At 35.2% G+C, this 19,777-nt stretch overlaps 1 protein-coding gene across 5 annotated transcripts in view; it reads right to left on the bottom strand.

Moving 5' to 3' along the window:
* The window catches only part of LOC110102264, a 29,757-nt gene extending 12,174 nt beyond the window's left edge, over positions 1-17,583 (bottom strand). Inside the window, exons 1-5 of one of the 5 annotated variants that reach the window (XM_028698421.1) lie at positions 17,105-17,582; positions 3,064-3,173; positions 2,627-2,992; positions 1,474-2,149; positions 942-976 (exon numbers count right to left, since the gene is read on the bottom strand). In XM_028698421.1, the coding sequence (XP_028554254.1) occupies positions 957-976; positions 1,474-2,149; positions 2,627-2,992; positions 3,064-3,173; positions 17,105-17,345 (1,413 nt within the window). In that variant the 5' untranslated portion in view covers positions 17,346-17,582 and the 3' untranslated portion in view covers positions 942-956. Of the gene's footprint in view, positions 1-941; positions 977-1,018; positions 1,364-1,473; positions 2,150-2,626; positions 2,993-3,063; positions 3,174-17,104 lie in introns of those variants that run through there. The other 4 variants (XM_028698423.1, XR_003701986.1, XM_020830525.2 and 1 more) reach the window with 4 other exon arrangements.
* Positions 17,584-19,777: the final 2,194 nt, after the last annotated feature.

Genomic DNA, 19,777 nt, shown 5'->3' on the forward strand with positions numbered 1-19,777 from the left:
CTATATATTTTTAAAATAATTTTTTTTTGAAATAAATAACATTTTTTTTTACTTAATAATGTTAAATAAATTCTATATTTCATTTATTATTTATGTACAAAATTATATAAGATATTATTATTGTGTGAATTAAATTTTTTTTTTAATCAAAATTTTATATTATTACAATATTATTTCAATCATTTAAATTTTATTTATATAATTTTCATACTTATTACATCATCTAGTTCGACCCCAGTCGAACCATTAAACCCTAAATCTCTCATTTTTTTATTTTATGCCTGGTCAGATTTTCACAACCTTGAGTAATAGTATTATCCTATTATATGTGTGAGGTCCTATAGCAACGCCTCTCTTGAGTACCAAGATAGGCATCTAGCTTGTCTAAACAATATTGAAAGACATATATTTCCATACCAAAAATACACCTTTATCATTTTAGCTTTTTCTTCAAGATATTTCTCAAAATATTTTATACACTGACAAACTAAGATTTCCAATTTGCCTAACCTCTCAAGATTGTTTAATGATGTATAATTAGAAGTAACATACTTACCCATAAATATTTTTATATGTTTATCATAATTTAAAATTTTGAATGTCAGTTACTCTTTTCATAATATTAAATACCACATTATTTTTTTCATTAAATGGATTCTTGATATATATTTAAAATCACTTGAAATTGAATAGGCTAATTTGCTTTATTAATTTTTTTGTATCCGCTATTGTCCAATATCATGTAAAAGAAATGATACAATGTCTTAAATAGAAACCAACAGAAGTTTCAAAACCATACATGGAGGACACGTGACAAACACACGACATGTGTCATCCATCCAACAAACTTTGTGGACTTATTTTAGGGATCTAAATGAAAAGTAAAGCATTTTCCATATATAAATTCTTATGATGATCTCAAGCTTCTCTTCACCATACATAGCATTAATCAAGTTTCATCTGAACACACTTGTATCTGTGGCAAACACATTTGCAGATATACATACTCAGGTGCCGATTTAATTGCTTCACTGAATATTTTAATATACATGTGAATCTACAAAGTCACATATTAGCATTGTCCTAAGTTTTTCAAATACTATAAATATCATCTAAAATAAATTCATGAAACATATACTTTGTTTGGGTGTCCAGCACATTGTTTCATGCTACCAAAATTTAGTTGCCCAATACCAAACCAACAGAAAAGTACATAAATCGCACATAATGGAAGCTTTTGTTCTGACCATAACTTCTTGATGTATTTAAATTTCTGGAACTTAATGGATCATTTCAAATGGTTAATTTAATCTACAAATTCTAGCGTAGGAAAGAATGGCCCCATCTTTTCTTCTTTTTCCTTCTTCAGGTGGACAAGATACACATTAACATTTTTTGTTATAACAAAAAATTAGTTATTATATTTCCTATAAAATACTTGATTAAAACAACATTTTAGAAGGAAATACTCACATGAAGACGGTGAAGTCGAAATCGATGAAGCCCCATCCTGAGGTTTGATATGGCTTACACTTTCACTTGGAGGCTTTGCACGAGAAAAAATGATATGTGGCAGATCTGATTTTGGGTGCAAATGTGGTGAAGGTGAAGGTGCAGCTTCATTTGGTGGAGGAGCAGGTATTAGATGTGTGGCTGCAGGTGCTGCAACAGGAACAATCTCGCGTTTTTTTTGGTGGTTTCTAGAAAATCCAAAATCACAGCCAGATGGAGGTGGAGCAAGATGAGTAAATAAGGGTTTTGGGGAAGGTGCAGGTACAGAATGCACATCAGAATGGTGCCAATGGTCGTGAATATTGGAATGATGATGACGATGAGCACCCATGTTAGGATGATGGTGATGAGCATCTACGCTAGGTTGAGGAGCTGGACTAGGTGACAAGGAAGAACCAGCCCCACCATTTAAAGAACGTTGAAGGAATGAGGAAAGACGAATCTGCTTCACTCTACCAAACACACTGTGATTTAGGCCAAGATTTCCTGCGGAGGAATTTCTGATAGTTTGAGCCAATTGCTTCAACCTTGGCACTGATGGCTGATTATTCCCAACCGCAAGCACAATGGATGTCTCAACAACTGTAGGCGGAGCCACAGTAGAACCCTTTGTATTTGTCAATTTGACAAACAAAATCTGCAAGTATAACAAAGTGGTCAAAAATTTACCTTGCAAATAGGAGTAAAAAAACATAGATAGGCATGGATCATGAATAGACACAACAAAGTGGTCAAAATTAATCTTGAATATAGGGGTAAAATTCTGGCCGCTGAATTTTAAATCTTAGTTGAGAGATGTAAGAATTTTTAGTATCTAGTAACAAGAACAGATCTGTTTTAGTTATTCCATATAAACCTCGTAACATGAAGTAGTTTTACTAATGGAGAACAATTACCTTACATAAGTACTGTAGAAACAAAAATAAGTATCCTAGAGTTTTGCACAGCAAAGTTCAAGCTCAAAAAGGTGAATTTCTGTTGCTAAAGGCAACTACACTAACTTTGTCGCCAATATTGAATTCTAGAAGCTAGGCTAGCTTATCAAACATTATTGAATTGATACAGGAAAGCGTACTGAGTGTAAATAAGCGGCAAGTAAATCAATTAAGCAAACCTCATAAGATTTTAGATGTAAACCAAACTTCATCTGGACCTTCAGTTCATCAACTTTGTCTTGCACTTGGTATATTGGAAAATTCAATGTAAAATTGAAAAGCATATGCTCTTTCTGCAGAAGGAAAGCAACTTGTGGTGGTACTATAGTAATCCCTCCAGGAAATTCTAAAATCTGGAAAAAGTATGAGCTTCCAAACAAAGGTGTCGTCAAGTGTAGGGTAGACTGCTGTAGAACCAACGACACAAAAGAAGACTTGAGAATGCTCAGCCCGGTTGATATATTCAAATTCTTTGGATAAGGCCACACCCCAAACACAACATCGGTTGTGTTTATTCTGAAAGGATCCAGGTAAATAACAGCTACCTAAAATATGAACAAGGTTAAACCAAACGAAAAAGTCCATAAACTTCAGGGATAAGGTCATAGAGATGTACAGTAGTATTTGGAACACCGATTTCATTAAAGATGTCAAATTGAAGCTTGGCAATATTTGCATTCAATAAAGAGATGGGCTTTTGTAGTCTGAAACTAGCCACCACATCAGCTGCAAGAAATCAGTCAAGTCATTAAAAAAATAGCAAACAAACTAAAAGAATTTTTACCAAAACATGGAGGGTTTCTTCATACTAGATTCCTTAAATTTTCAAAACCAAAATCTTAATTAATTATGGAAATATGCTAGACAAAGTTATATCTAAAGATTTATAGATTCAATAGAATTATATTAGGCCAGCTATGCTGAATTTAGAAAATATATCAACAGCACAGAAGAAAAAGGTGAATGGTTACACCAACAAAAGGCTTCCATAAGCTTAACTTCTTATTATATGTTGGTTTGCAATAATTAAAATATGTAACTTTGGTCCCTTTGTGGGCTCCGAAAATTCCATTTAGTGTGTGATCCCGACCTCTCCGCGCCATCAATCTATTTTTCTTTTATTTTTAAGTGTGACGATGACGATAGAGAGTTTTAACGAGATTAAGTTCCGGGTGAATTTTCAAAAGACATATTGGGTTTTAGATAAGACACTACCAATAGATTTCGCGCTCATTTTGTGAGGACTTTTTTTATCTGAGTTCTGATTTCTTATAGGTGCAAGCCCCTATAGTTAATTACCCCTCCCGATAATGAGAGAGAACTTTCGATTAAGGCTAGTCGTTAAAGAGATTGAATAGGTTATAAACCCATTGTATAATAGCAATAATTTAGGATTTGAGTCTTGGATTTAAATTTCGAAGTTTGGAATTTGAAGTTTATCACCATAAACTTAGTGCTGGTGGAATCGGGAATGAAGACGAGCCCAATCAAGATCCCATGGTTCCGTCGTCCCGGGCTGTCATGTTCCCTGGTCTACTTAGTCAGAGGAGGTAGTCGACTCAACCTGACAGAAGACACCTTGTCGGCAGCCATGGGTTGCTTCGTCCAAGAATACCTTGTAGACCTGGGTTGATATTTATCTAAGGGGATATATCTGAATCCACCTAAACTGACAGAGGATTTTATGCCTATTGAATATACCCTATGATTCATAACTCAAGGGAATCATAGGGTTTGATCGTAATATAATGGTGTCATTTTGCGACAAAACCACCCGATTAGAGGGCACGTGCCACGTCCCTGCTTGCAAGAGACTATTAACACGTTGACCGGAGCACATGCAGGGTTGTAACATTTGACCCTGCGCAGCATTCTCGGACATTAATGGTTATACTTTTAACACGTTGACCGGAGCACATGCAGGGATTTATTTAGTTCAATGGATCATATTTAATACATAAGGGGCATTTTAAAATATTTAAATATGATCCATTTTTTGCTAGTGATTTCATTAGAAAATGACCCGGGATTTTATTTAAGGGTCTACGAACGCCTTCTGTCTGCTTGCACACATGTTGTGGATCCAGTGGTGTTACTCTAAATTAGGTTTCAATTGTAACACATAGAAGATATCCCTTTGTCATTATTATCCCACTCAACATAGCTTTCAGGGAATGCTTGTTCAATAGGAATTAAGAGATCGTGCTAATATTCGTAGGAGAATTATCTTGCTTGCTATAAGTTCTCCTATTCTTTCCCATAAATAGACTAATTTATTTGATACAAGCTCTTTGTCCTTGCTTGAAAACTAGTTGTTGTGGGCACTACGAATTCCCTATTCCTTCTCATATGTGAATTGTAGTATGCTTGAGTATCATGTTTGCATTTAAAACTTGTTTGATGGTGTGTAAGCTTTGCTTTTGTGATTATTGTCAATGCTACTATCTACCACCAAGACTATATTTTTATATAAATACAAGATATTTTTTCTTTTTATCATTGCAACCAAAGTTACTTATATCAGATAATCTTGTAATTATGCTCTGTCAACTTGATTCAACATCAACCTTTTCACTTCTTTCATCTTGTGCAAACCTACTCATCAGTATCAAATACAACATTTCTTCGGCATTTATCCTTCTAAGATAGCATTGAAAAGTTTTGAGGTATGAAGTGGAACAATTGTACTAGCATTCAAACATTCATCTTTATATGCAGTATCATATTTCAGGATTTCACATCAAGTAACACTTAAGAGATGTTTTCATTTCCATAATTCATAATTTCAAAGATATTCTAATCAAGTTGTTTGGTAGTTACTCTTTGTACATGATTTGCTCCTGTAATTAGTACCATTCAAGCTTTATAGTGACTCTTGTAATTTTGTTATCTCGTTGAGTGTGAGATCCTAATGAAAGCTCAATTTGAATGTATCACATATCAAGTCAATTTTAGAAATCGAGATCATATTTGAGTCTAGATCATTTTCCTTATTTTTAAATTGATTAAAAAAATTCATAAAATTCCATTTTTTAATCAATTATATGAGGGTCATTTAAGCATTTTTCAACCTTCACAAAAATTTGGCCAAGTCCAGCGTTTTTTCGAGTAAATTTTGGCAGCCTCCTGGCATCCCCTCCTTGATGTCGGGAGGTAAATGAGTGCTCGACTAGGCCGGATCAAATCGACAGCGAGGAAATTTGGGAGAGCGAATCGATCCCATAAAAGAGTCTTCAAGTCTTCTAATGTGAACAACTTGCTAATTTAAGCAATTTAATTTAATTTTAAAAATATTTTTGGTCCCCTCAAAAATCTGGCAACCTTCTGACGCCCCCTCCCCGCTAGGGGAGGTTGACGAGGGCACTTGCCCTTGGCTCAACTCGGACGGAGCGAATCAACAGCGAGGAAATTGGAAGAATAGTGTCTGCGCTCCCTCGATCGAATAATCTCGACGACCGAGGGTTTCAGGGGACCGGATCAACCCCGGGACTTCCTTCAAGTCTTCATACCTGTTAAAATCCTCTCATTTCTCTCCGTCTCTCTTTTTTTCTTTTCTTTTTAAATCATATTATATATATATATATATAATAATATAATATAGTATTATATTATAATGTTATATTAATATAATATGATATAACATTATATTATTATATTGTTATATTACACTATTGTATTAATATATTAAGTGAATGATTATACCCAACTTCTCATGTTTTCTGAAAAATAAACAGGCCTGATTGTAGTTATCGGTAAAGTTAAGCATTTCTTTTCCGACGTGTAAAACTAAATTTACAACAAACACAGAATTGTAAAACTCCCAACCTTCATTAAAATTTAAAGTTTAAACTCGCTGGAAACATAAAATGTGTTCATGGATATGAACTATTTGATGATTTAAGCAGTGTTATGAGATCGGTTGTTTTTATTTCACAGTTTTAATTTTATATTAGTTTATCTTGGTATAAACATGCTTATGATGGCGAACCTGTTGGGATCACAAAAACCCTACCATATAAAGTATAATTCTCAGGCAAAGCACAAATCAAAGATCAGTTCAAAAAGATTAAATTGGGACCCAATTCTCTTGGGAAAATTAATATGTTGATCAAATATGCTCGAAACACCATGAAAACATTGCTATAGGTATCAGCCCGTGGAGATGAATCCAAGAACACCAAACTTGTCAAGTTCAAACACCAGAAAGCCCCCCCAGCAACACAACCCTGTCAGGCTCATCTTTACTTCTCTCTCACAAAAATATGAAATTCGTACTGCTCAACGAGGTTATAGTGGGCGATGCAGCCACCGAGCCATACATTCCCCTTCCCTCTGATAATCACTCATCTACGTGGAAGTTGAGATAAGTGGTTCAACATAAACTCTTCTACTTTAAGCCATCACCCTCATCAAAGCCAAAACCTAGTGAATGATTATACCCAACTTCTCATGTTTTCTGAAAAATAAACAGGCCTGATTGTAGTTATCGGTAAAGTTAAGCATTTCTTTTCCGACGTGTAAAACTAAATTTACAACAAACACAGAATTGTAAAACTCCCAACCTTCATTAAAATTTAAAGTTTAAACTCGCTGGAAACATAAAATGTGTTCATGGATATGAACTATTTGATGATTTAAGCAGTGTTTCGAGATCGGTTGTTTTTATTTCACAGTTTTAATTTTATATTAGTTTATCTTGGTATAAACATGCTTATGATGGCGAACCTGTTGGGATCACAAAAACCCTACCATATAAAGTATAATTCTCAGGCAAAGCACAAATCAAAGATCAGTTCAAAAAGATTAAATTGGGACCCAATTCTCTTGGGAAAATTAATATGTTGATCAAATATGCTCGAAACACCATGAAAACATTGCTATAGGTATCAGCCCGTGGAGATGAATCCAAGAACACCAAACTTGTCAAGTTCAAACACCAGAAAGCCCCCCCAGCAACACAACCCTGTCAGGCTCATCTTTACTTCTCTCTCACAAAAATATGAAATTCGTACTGCTCAACGAGGTTATAGTGGGCGATGCAGCCACCGAGCCATACATTCCCCTTCCCTCTGATAATCACTCATCTACGTGGAAGTTGAGATAAGTGGTTCAACATAAACTCTTCTACTTTAAGCCATCACCCTCATCAAAGCCAAAACCTAGTGAATGATTATACCCAACTTCTCATGTTTTCTGAAAAATAAACAGGCCTGATTGTAGTTATCGGTAAAGTTAAGCATTTCTTTTCCGACGTGTAAAACTAAATTTACAACAAACACAGATTTGTAAAACTCCCAACCTTCATTAAAATTTAAAGTTTAAACTCGCTGGAAACATAAAATGTGTTCATGGATATGAACTATTTGATGATTTAAGCAGTGTTTCGAGATCGGTTGTTTTTATTTCACAGTTTTAATTTTATATTAGTTTATCTTGGTATAAACATGCTTATGATGGCGAACCTGTTGGGATCACAAAAACCCTACCAGATAAAGTATAATTCTCAGGCAAAGCACAAATCAAAGATCAGTTCAAAAAGATTAAATTGGGACCCAATTCTCTTGGGAAAATTAATATGTTGATCAAATATGCTCGAAACACCATGAAAACATTGCTATAGGTATCAGCCCGTGGAGATGAATCCAAGAACACCAAACTTGTCAAGTTCAAACACCAGAAAGCCCCCCAAAGTGGTAGAAAAGGGAGCTGATACAAAGGACAAAACAACATGAGAGGTATTGATTGATGTTTATGATTGTTGAAGCAGTTGAGCATAATTTCCCAAGGAATTAGTATTTGATCTAGAAGAGGAGGCACTCTGGGGGGTAGGCAGAGTTAAACCTGATGTGGAAGCGCATTGGGTAGTTGAGGGGTAAAGGAATTTCTCCCAGCAACATTCATGTGAATGATTAGTGTGGCTGTAAGAAAGGCGGCAGGAATTTGCAATGTTGTGCAACATTGAGTAAGCCGTTGACTAAGATTCACACTTTTTAAGGGTACAAATCCGGTATAAATTTGACAATAAGATATTCTTTGTTTTGCTTTTGCCAAACAGTTGAATCAATTGAGAATGGGCGGTATTTAAGAAATTTTTTTGGATCCATTTACCTCACAAAATATTATAGTATTCTTGGACCTACAAATCACTTTGCTAGAGAGAAAATCTTAAGACTATCTAGTGTAAAGACGATAAATATTACTCATAAAAATAGGTGGAACAAAAAAGTCATGCCATCTTAGCTAAATCTTGAAGCAAGACAGTTAATGCTGTTGACTGTTTAAGAATATTAACCAAATAGGGCAGTGTGATTGAATAATTGTCATTTTGAAAACTCCATGATGGCATTAATATTAGGAGGAGATGCATCTTGATAATAGAGTTTGTTGTGAGAACCGAGAAGAAAACCGAAGGCTCTCAACCACAAGAGATAATCATTACCATTAAACTTGCAGTGGTGTTGATATTGGATGAGGATTTAGAATCATTCAGAGGGTGTTGTGAAGTTATGACAGCATTTAAGAGAAATGTATCTAAGAATAATGGAACTATTTACTTCATGAGGCGTGGGAGCTGTCCCATTAGGGCAAGTAATCAAACGTGAAAGGCCATGATAGGTGAGGGTAGTGGATATGGTCACAAATCAATGAGGATGAAGCGCAAGCACATAACATCAGAACAATGCAAGTGAATGCTAGCATGTATGTGCTAAACATTGCAACGGATGAGACGAACATGAGCAGGAAGAGCTCATGGCATAGAGCAATGTGAAAAGAGACAAACTTGTGCCAAGCAACATGTGCAAAAGACACACTCCTACGCTCTTCGCATGTGGGCGTACGGTGCTTAGTGGTGCACATTCACTTACCATGTTAGTGAGGGAAAGGAGCATGTGGGTGCAGGGCAATGGGAGCGTGCTCAATAAGTACTCAGAGTGCAAGCAAAGGGTGCACGGGCACTAGTCAGACATTAGGTGAAGTTAGGAGCAATATCAGGTTATGGGGATTAAGACAGCAGACAGTCGGGAAATGTTTCAAAACTTTGTTTAAATACTATATTAAGCAGAAGTAATTTTGGTGCGTTTATCAACTGAACATAGGTGCCTCTAGGAAAACATGAATGATACAAAAAGAAAACGAATAATGATGAGAAAATTCATATTTATGTGCAAAGCATATCACTCTAATAAGATATTCTTCAAATATATGATCTATCCTGACATTACTATCTTAATGAACCAACACTTGCAAAATTTATGTTTGGGCAATCATGAATTATCATTCATAAGGAATTTACATATTTTCATATTCTCACCAAAAGAGATGAAATTTGGCTCAAGTAAAAGTTTGTGGTTGCAAATTTGACCTTTGTGCGCTTGAATTTGTTAATTAAATATTATATATATATATATATATAAAACCCTAGGCCCTAAAATGTCCGGTATCATCTCCAAAATAGGAAAAAGTGCTATAACTCAAACTTAAAAGGTTCACCAAAAACCAACTGCACCTATATTGCATTCATCTTGAATCTACGTAAACCTTGTCAAAGTGCATGTGGGAAAGTTGAATGGTCTCACATCACATGTGATGCAAGAGTTGGATTCATTATATACTAGTGCTGGCCCTTATCTATTGTCTTAAGATTTTTGGATAAATAAATGTCCATCCAGTAGACTATTAAGCACACCTTTAGGCCCTTGTGTTCCTCCCTACTAACAAGTTTGATAAAGCCTAGTTGAGAATTGAGATCAAGTTGATGTAAAGAGTTTTTATGTGAGGGGGTTAAGGTACATGTGAAAATGGACCGATAATGGCAGTCCTAGGACTATACTAGTCGGGCAATGTTAGTCGGGGGACCATATTCGTGCGATAATGGTTGGAGGATGGTAGTCGAGTAATAGTGATTGAGAACTATAGTTGTGCAACAGATTTTGCGGGGGCGTAATCGAGCAAAAGTGACCAAAGGACCATAGCTAGGCGATGGAAATTAAATTAACATTCACTGCATTTCATCCTCAAACAAATGGACCATCTAAAATAAGAATACACACTCTGCAAGATTTATGTTGTTTGTGTATACTGAATTTCTGTGGAAATTGGGAATCACACTTACCATTAATCGAATTTATTTATAATAACAATTTTCAATCTAGTATTAAGATGGCCCTATATGAAACTTTTCATGGCATTACCTTTATGTTGGGTAGAGATTGAGAAAAAAAAAAGTGATTGATAGTGAACTAGTGGATGATGTTATTAATTAGATTAGACTGATCAAAGACATATTGAACGTTGTGCAGAAAAAAAAAACAACACAAAAATTATAATGCTAAACATTAGGTCAATTGAATTTGAGATTGGTGAATTTGTCCTTATCAAAGTCAATAAAATTAAAGTTGCGCAGCAGTTTGGAAAAATAGAAAAGCTGAGTACGTGATATGTTGGACAATTTGAAATTATAGAAAAGGTTGGACACGTTGCTAACAGATGGCTGTACCAGCAAATATGCAAATAATACACAATGGTTTTCATATATTTGCACAGAAATACACATCTGATGAATCCAAACAAATTGTGTCAAATTCAGTTCAGATACAACCTGATTTCAAATAAATAAATAAAAATGTGAAAGAATACTTGAATATGATGAGAAACGACATAGAAATAAAGATGTATCGCTCATACAAATTCTATGAAAGCATGTAATAGAAAGAGAGGCTACATGAGAGAAGGAATCAGAAAATGAAAGCTTAATATCCACATTTATTCAGCTAATATATGATTATTTTATTTTCATTTAAATTTTAACTAAAAAGAGGATATTGAGCTAGCATGTTGAACCAGTTCAACCAAACTTGTCCAGAAGACTATGATGCACCGACACGGACACGGTGACATGGACACGACACGACACGGAGACAGGACACGGTAATTTTTAAAAATATAGGACACGGGTGCGGCGTGGATACGGCATAATAATTTTTTTAATATAATATATAAAAATTAAGGTGACATTATAGTAAAAATGTCAAGCAATAATAAATCAATTTCATGATAACATGTTTAGCTTATAATATAAAGATGTTTAGTACAAAATGTCTAGTACAAACACAAAATATAAGCAAAAAATCATTTAATACAACATGAAGGTCTACCTACTCAATAGAGGGAATGATAAAATTAGATTCAGATGTTGGTCTTTGGCCTTCAATATCATCATCATTGAATATCATTGCTTCCAACTCTGGTTCATCTAGAGAAAGATTTGCAACCTCCAATAATCCCATATCATCAAGGCACTCGAACCCATCTCCAGCAACATCCCACATCTTGTTATCACCTGTCATATAAAGTGGAGTTTTCCTTGATAGAAGACGAAGATTTGTATGCACATAAACTCAATCTTCAGCACGTTGTGGTGTTATTTTATTCATCTTCATTGATTGAATAAATGAGTATGTGCTCCAATTTCTCTCACAACAGGAAGAGGATGATACTTGACCAAGAAGAGGTGCGGGGTTTTTGAAGTTCTGATTGTTTTTAAAGTTCGTAAGTTGTTTGTATGTGAAGATACCGAGTGGTACCGAGCATGTACCTAGCAGTGCCGAGCATATACCTACCAGTACCGAGCATGTACCCACCAGTACCGAGTGTGTACCTACCAGTACCGAGCATGTACCTACTGGTACCGAGCATGTACCTACCAGTACCGAGCATGTACCTAGCAGTACCGAGCATGTACTGAGCAGTACCGAGCATTTATTGAGCGGTATCGAGCATGTACCTAGCGATATCGAGCGGTACCGAGCATGTTCATCAGGTTTTTCAACAATGAAGAGAAGATATGGTGAAATCCACTTACAGTTCTTGGCTCTCTTGCGGGCAGAAGGAGCTCTGTTTGGCCTTGATTACAAACTTTGCCTCGAATGACAGCAAAAATAACGCAAGAACGAAGGAATGGGAAAGACGAGCTCTGCTTGGTCGAGCAGAAATGACGAAGGAACGGGAGGCGAAGGCAGCGATCTCCGTTTGGCGTCGACTGTGAGCTCTCCCGGTCCGCCCTAGAAGATTTCTTTCGTAGATCGGAAAAATAGGGCTTCTCGTTCGCGAAAAGGTTAAATAGAACGGACGATTTTATCATTTAATAACCGGACACGCGTGTCCGATTTAAATTTTAATCTTTTAAATTCCGACACTCCAATGCCGTGTCGGACACGTGTCCATGCCGTGTCCGACGCGTGTCCGTGTCCGACACGTGTCCTACACTACATACCCTCTTTAAGAGGCATGTCGGTGCATCATAGCCAGAAGATCATTCAAGCATGCAAGTATAACGAGCGAGCAAGCAGGCTAGGTTGAGCGAGTGCCAACAGTAGCGCTAGCCATGCGAGGTCATGTTAAACATGCAATTGTGACCTTGATGCTTAAGCGGGCGAATGCAACTCCTCGCGAGTACAAGTGAGCTTCGAGGCTTCAATAGAAAATGGAGGACTTGGACGAAACTAAATATATGAGTAAAATAGGAAGAACAAGTTTCCAAGTAATTTCATGGCTTCAATTACAGGAGCCAACGAGGAGTTTGTGTTCGACGGATAGGAAGAAGTGTGGTTCATTGCTACTCGATTTCATATGAAGGAAGAAGCCAGAGAAGGAGGAATTTAAATGTAGTTGAGTCTATTTTTGATGAAGTCGAAGGCAGAGGAGAGAGTTTGCATGCAGCCGCTATTCAAGGTGAATTGTTTGACGTTGGAGACAAAAAGGAAGGAAAATAGAGTAAGTAAATTTTCTGCTGAGAAGGAAACTATGATTTAGAAATTATTAAATTAACTTATGTAATTGTTCAACAAGAAGTACAATTATGAGATTACGAGAAAAATGGAGGAAAATAATTTGAGGTAATTAATGTAACTTAATTAGACCTAATTTCAACTATTTTTGTAGAAAAAGATATACAAAATAATTATAAATATTGTTGAATAATTTAGAGATGTTCAACGTTATCATTGTCAACATTCGATGTTACTTTGTCAATGTTTGACATCTCCAATGTTATTTGATGTGGTTTAACACTTTAATGTGGTTTAAATAGAGAATGAATTGAGTGCAAGTGAGGCAGAGCATTGAAAATAAGAAAAAGGGGTTCTCAAAATCCTATGTAAGGGTTAATTGTGTTATCATAAATTTAATTAAAAATTTAATGTAAATACAGTCATAAATTATCTGCATAGAGTGACATAACTACATCCTTCATAGATAAGTTGTTCTCCAATCGAGTCCTTGTATTTCTAAGTCATTTCTGTTATTTTATTATTTATGTATTTTCTATTTGCTTTGTGTCATGTTTGTTCTTCCGTTTGTACCCCTTTAGTGGGAAGTGTCATGTGTAAGCCCAGAGGGCAATTTGGTCTTTTATTTCTTTGAGTCCATTGTACTTGGCTATATATAGTCATTTGCTTATTATTTCATGGTTAATGAATGAATGAATGAATGATTAATCAAATATTGTTTTCTTGTGTGAATTCTAATGAGAGCTTGAGAGTCATGGAGAAGGATCCCTAGGAGAGGGAAGAATTGTGCATCACCCACCAACCAAGATAAGTCGGGTTCGTGGTTTTATTTCTCTATCTTTTTCTTCTCTTTCCCCTCTTCTCCTAACCGCCGGCCTAGACTTCCCGAAATCCCTAAGCCGCCGGCCACCCTAACCCCCACCTCCACCCGTCGGCCAAGCCCAAACCCCACCACCATCATCCACGGCCAAAACCATAGCCGCCGGCCCCCCATACCCAACCCCATTCAAGCCACCGGCTTAAGTCCCTATTGCCTCTCTTGGAAAATTCCTAATTTTGGATTGCCATAATTTTGTTGGTCTTTGAATTCAAATTTCCCCAAATTTGAAATTCAAATTATTTCCTAAATTATAAAATCTATTTTAGGAAAGTCTTCAAAATCTTTCCCACCATCATCAACTTGTCATTAAACCTTTTCCTAAATTATTCTTTCATATTTTAGGTAACTCTAATCATGAGTAAATTCAAATCCATTTGAATTTAAAATAGTTACCTAAATTATAATCCTATGTTAGGCAACTTCCTAATTCATAGCCTATTTGAATTTTGAATTAATTTGGATGAAATCTTTCATTCCAAATTTAATTTATTAATTTAAGATAGCATTGAATGCCTCCCTAAATTTCCTCCTCCTAATCCCTATGCCACTGGCCCCATAGAGATTTCTTTTTTTATTTGTTTCCTGAAATCACTTCATCCCACTTGGAAACAATTCAAAAATCCACCGTTTCTTTTGGGCTGAAATTCCTCTTGTTACCACCGTCTTAATCCTTTCCAAAATCACTCCTCCCAAGTTGGAATTAATCTCAAGCTTTTCTCCCCTGCTGGCCGAACTCTTCCCCAAGGCTCCTATGCTATTTTTCCTCTACAAACTCCTCCCAAACCCTATCCCACGTTGGATTTCCTGCTCTCCAAAGCTGCTGCCAGAAAATTCCTGCGTGCTTCTTGGATTCTCATCAACCATAAGCTTCAAAACAGCTGCATAAAAGGGACAGCTTGCTGACCACCAATTTTCACTACAGCACTATTGGAGAAGTCCCTCCTTATCATCCAACCTCTTCTAACGTTAAGACGACGTCTTCTCGCATGGATGGCTGACCCCGAAGTGGACTACGGAATTGCATACGACGAACGTGGATTTGTGGATATTCTTTAATCTACCTACTTCGACGACAATCCAAGAGTTGATCACACGATCGAGGATTACCTAGAGCGCACTTTGATCTACTTGGTCGAGGCAATCGACGAGCACTTTGAAGGCATCGAGTGGAGGATCTCCACTACCCCTTGACGAGAGGTTATCCTTTTTCCTTTTCATTATACTTCTTTAGTCTAACTGAATCTTGTGCTTGATTGTAGTCACAAAGGACGACTCTCTCCGTTATTGGTAAGCTTAGTAAACGTAGGATCTTGAGCGTGCCTTTATACTTGCTAATTTTCATTGTTAGATTAGGGATTGTATTGAAACTATTACTACGGCATTAGGTAATTTACTATTTGTTTTGAAAGTTTTTCTAAACTCTCTGGGAATGTAATTTAGCCTAAGCGGGTGTGATCCCTCACTCGTTTTACTTTGTCGTTTTAAACTGCTACTAGTTTTCTTTCATTTTATTTCAATCATAGAATTGTGCAAAATCCTAATGAAGTGATCACATTCATATGTAGTCCTGCATCAAAAGAACTCTAAAGTGAATTCAAAAGGAAGAAGAGGTAGATGATTATATTTTATTTTATAGCATGTGACATTTTATTATTGATTCAATGCGTTGACTAAAACTCCATCTTGTATGCACATTTGCTAAATTTTAGTAAAACTATTTTACATTAACATGAGAAAATTAAATGACTGATTTTACAATATAATACACATTATATATGATAGCTTTATATTAAGATTAGTATGTATATAAATGTAAATGAAAAAAAAAAATCATAACCTGAAATGAAAAGTATTGAAATGAAAAAGGTATATGTATGCAAATACAAGAATTTACCCATTATGATACTGGTTGGACCTGTGCATGATAAATGAAAAAGGTTGGTAATAGAAATGGAAATAAAAGTGCCTAAATTCATACTATTAGACAGTGCTCATATAATAAATAAAATATTAAAAAATTAAAAGATGAATGATAGAAATACTAAGGAATGGTTATGTTAAAAAAAAAAAGATTTACAGTATTCACATTCAAATTATTATTAAATGAAAAGTTTAATGATATAGTAGGACTACTCATGTGCATATTTCATTAACTGTTATGCTATAAAATTGTAATTGACTGCTTAGTTATATTAAAAACTCAATGCATTAAATTGAACATTTCAGGAAGATCTCCAATCAAGTAAATGGCTGATTGAGAAAACTTCTTATGAAACTGAAAATATGTAAGTAATATGTTATATTTGTTTAAAATTAAATTTATTAATTAGTTACTTTTTTCAATATTTGGATGTTATATATCTACTTGTTTAATTAGTGCTAAAAGAACTGCATCATTGTCTGACTGATGTTCCGAATTGGTATTCCACTGGCAACATATTACACTATAAAATTGTAATTGACTACTTAGTTGATATTAAAAACTCAATGCATTAAATTGAGCATTTCAGGAATATCTCCAATCAAGCAAATGGCTGATAGAGAAGACTTCGTATGCAGAAGATATTCAACTGAAAATATGTAAGTAGTATGCTATATTTGTTCAAACTTAAATTTATTAATTAGTTGATCTTTTCAATATTTAGATGGTATTTATCTACTTGTTTAATTAGTGCTAAAAGAACTACATCGCTGCCCGACTGATGTTCCGAATTGGTATTCCACTGGCAACATATTAATCAGCACTCATGTACACGATCAATCCCGCAGAAAGGAACCGCTTACTCTCCGAAAAACATCCATGGGCAACAATCGAAGCCTCAAGAGGCAGGACAAAGGTTCAAAAATCAGTGACATGAACAAGAAAAAAAAATGCTACATAACAAAACAAGATTAATGAATGCACCAAAATGCGGTGACCATAAGCATTCCAGTCCCTAAGCAAGAAGTTGAGACCAAACAAGAACAAAATTACCCCCAAGCATCCTCACCTCCGTGCTGCGGGTCACGATCGATGCCCGCCGCGCCGGAGCCACGCCTAAAGAACGGCGGCAGCCATAAAATACCCGAGAGCAGCACAGCTACCCCGAAGAGCAGCGCCGCAATGCATCTACAGCTCACGACCCTCCCTACCGACCGGCATGGTGAACATCTCCGATCAGCATTTTCCAGCGCAGGCTCCGGCGACGCAAGCACCACGTCGAAGAACTGCTCCTCCTCGATTTTCCCCATTCACCCCGATCACCTCAATCCCCATTATAGCACCCATCTCCGATCACTCCCATTGTCGCAATAGCAGAAGAACAACCACTGACGACGCCGGGTCGGGTTAGGGTTTCGCGTAGGAGGAAAGCAGAAAGAAGAGAGATACAGCGCTAGAGGAACACGGGAGGTGCGAAAAAGGGTGAGCTAACCTGCAATATCAGTAGAAGTAATTCGCAGCTGAAATGGACCCAAAAAAAATAAGGAAATTAGTAATTTTAATCGGTTCAAATTTTCAAAAACAAAAGGCGAGGTGGTGCGCACGTTAGGTAAAGATGCGCCGTGTGGCGTAGTCTAGTGGGCAGCCAACTAGCCAAAGGAGATCTCGTGACGGTGGGCCCAACATTCCCTTTCTCGTGGTTTCTTTCCGCAGGGACGAGCGGGAAAGCAGCTGAATAATGAGGCACGGATGTCGGACTAATTTACCAAAGTGACACCCAATTTTTCGCGGCTTGAAGGTAGATTACCGTTAATACTTAATAGTTAAGAGAACTGTGAAATATTTCTATCATCTTACAGTTGTAAGTGAGTCAAGTCAACTCGTTGATCGGAGCTCAGATTAAACTAGATAAATAGCTTATGAGTAGAGCTCAATAAGCTATCGAGCCAATCTTCAACCCCAACTCTACTACTTAGCCTCGTTTAAAAAATATTAATATAAATATACTTAAAATATATTAAATTCAGGATTTTAACAGCAAAGTTATTAAAAATAATTAAAATTTATCTCTTTTTTGTATTAAGTAATTCTTTATTATTTTTTCTTATAACCCTTCATCCTTTGTATCATTTTATTATAATAATTATTTTCTCTCTTTCATAAAAAATAAATTGATTCACGAGCCAATTCAAATTCTTAAAATAAAACTCGGGCTTGAACTCGATTAACTAATCAAGGTCAAGTCAAAGATGACTTAAGCTCGGGTTGACTCTTTTACACACCTACTAAATCATATATTCAATTGTTTAAATTCTTTTAATTTAAAATAAAATAAATATATGATTAAACTTAATGAAATATTATTTTAAGGTAATTTTTTTAACGTAAAACAAATCAATAAAGCCTAAAGGTGTTCTTCGTCATGAAACATCTTAAATATTTTGACGTGTTTATATTATATTTTTTTGGACATTTGAGTTAATTAAGACTTCTTTTGGGACGGCTTTCTTAATGTTTCTTAAAGCAGTTTTTTAGTATAAAAATTAAACTTTTTATACTTATAAATTATTTTAAGCATCAATAAAAAAGCCATCTTAATCAAATCCTAAGTTAACACACGCATAATACATACATAAATTTTGAACCCAAAACTTTTTAATTGATAGTTAAAACTTCTAATCAACACACAAAAAAGAGATGCATGCCTATTTTATGTATGATGAGACATTGTTGTTGCGTCCAGGAGTTTTTGCGGCGGTAGAGAAATATAAAGTTTAACGTCTTAGCGTTGTACGAAAATCTGGCATGCAATCAGATAAGAAAGAGAGTCTAGTATTTATGAGACATCAAAATTTTTACGTAGAAAACCCCTGAAAAAGGGGAAAAATATTTATGAATGACTATTTATATATGATGAGTCATTGTATATGCAAAGTGCCTTCGTCAACACGGCAAAAGGATGAATGTATTTTTCGTTAGTTGCTGTCAGCTAAAGCGCTTCGGATGCTTTCACAGCAATGTTCTTTGAACGAGGTGATTAATTATATTTATGCAATATCAAAATCGGAAGAACAAAAAAGGCTACGTGGATTTTTTATAGAATACATAAAATTATTTAAAATTTAAAATTATTCATCTTATAAAACAACAATTTTGATGCACTTTTTCAGATTATAAAATATGTGCATTTTATTTGTCCCACTAAGATCGGCAACATGAATATTTTTTTCTATTGTGTCATGTTAAAAGTCAAATACTCGTTTAAATCTAATAAAGAAAGATCATTTCTAATATTTTCTAATCAATTCCTTTTAGGTCTACTTATATCTTTCTTAACATAAGTTAAATCTAATACATATACTTTCCTTACTAGATAATCGGAAGGCCAACGTTTTATGTGCTTTTTGTAAATTAAAGAAAACTAATATAAAATCATTTGGATTTTGTTTTAATAAATTTATAATCAGACGGTCTGATTTGATAAGACGAACTAAATGATACTACCAAAACATTGATCCAAAGCCAAATTCAATAGTCATATATGGAGAACTTGTAAGCATAGTTAGAAACTTTAGGTCATTATTTCTTAATTTTCAGAGGTTAAAAAATATATATCAAATAATTGAAAAAAAAAATTTATTTAGATTATTTTATGGAGTATTTGATTTCTAATGGAAATGACCACAATGCTTTGTCTAGAAAATAATAAATATAATGTATTTAATCAAATTTATGTAAGATT

The sequence above is a fragment of the Dendrobium catenatum genome, unplaced genomic scaffold (assembly GCF_001605985.2).
Source record: "Dendrobium catenatum unplaced genomic scaffold, ASM160598v2 fragScaff_scaffold_1083, whole genome shotgun sequence".
Classification (NCBI taxonomy): Eukaryota; Viridiplantae; Streptophyta; class Magnoliopsida; order Asparagales; family Orchidaceae; genus Dendrobium; species Dendrobium catenatum.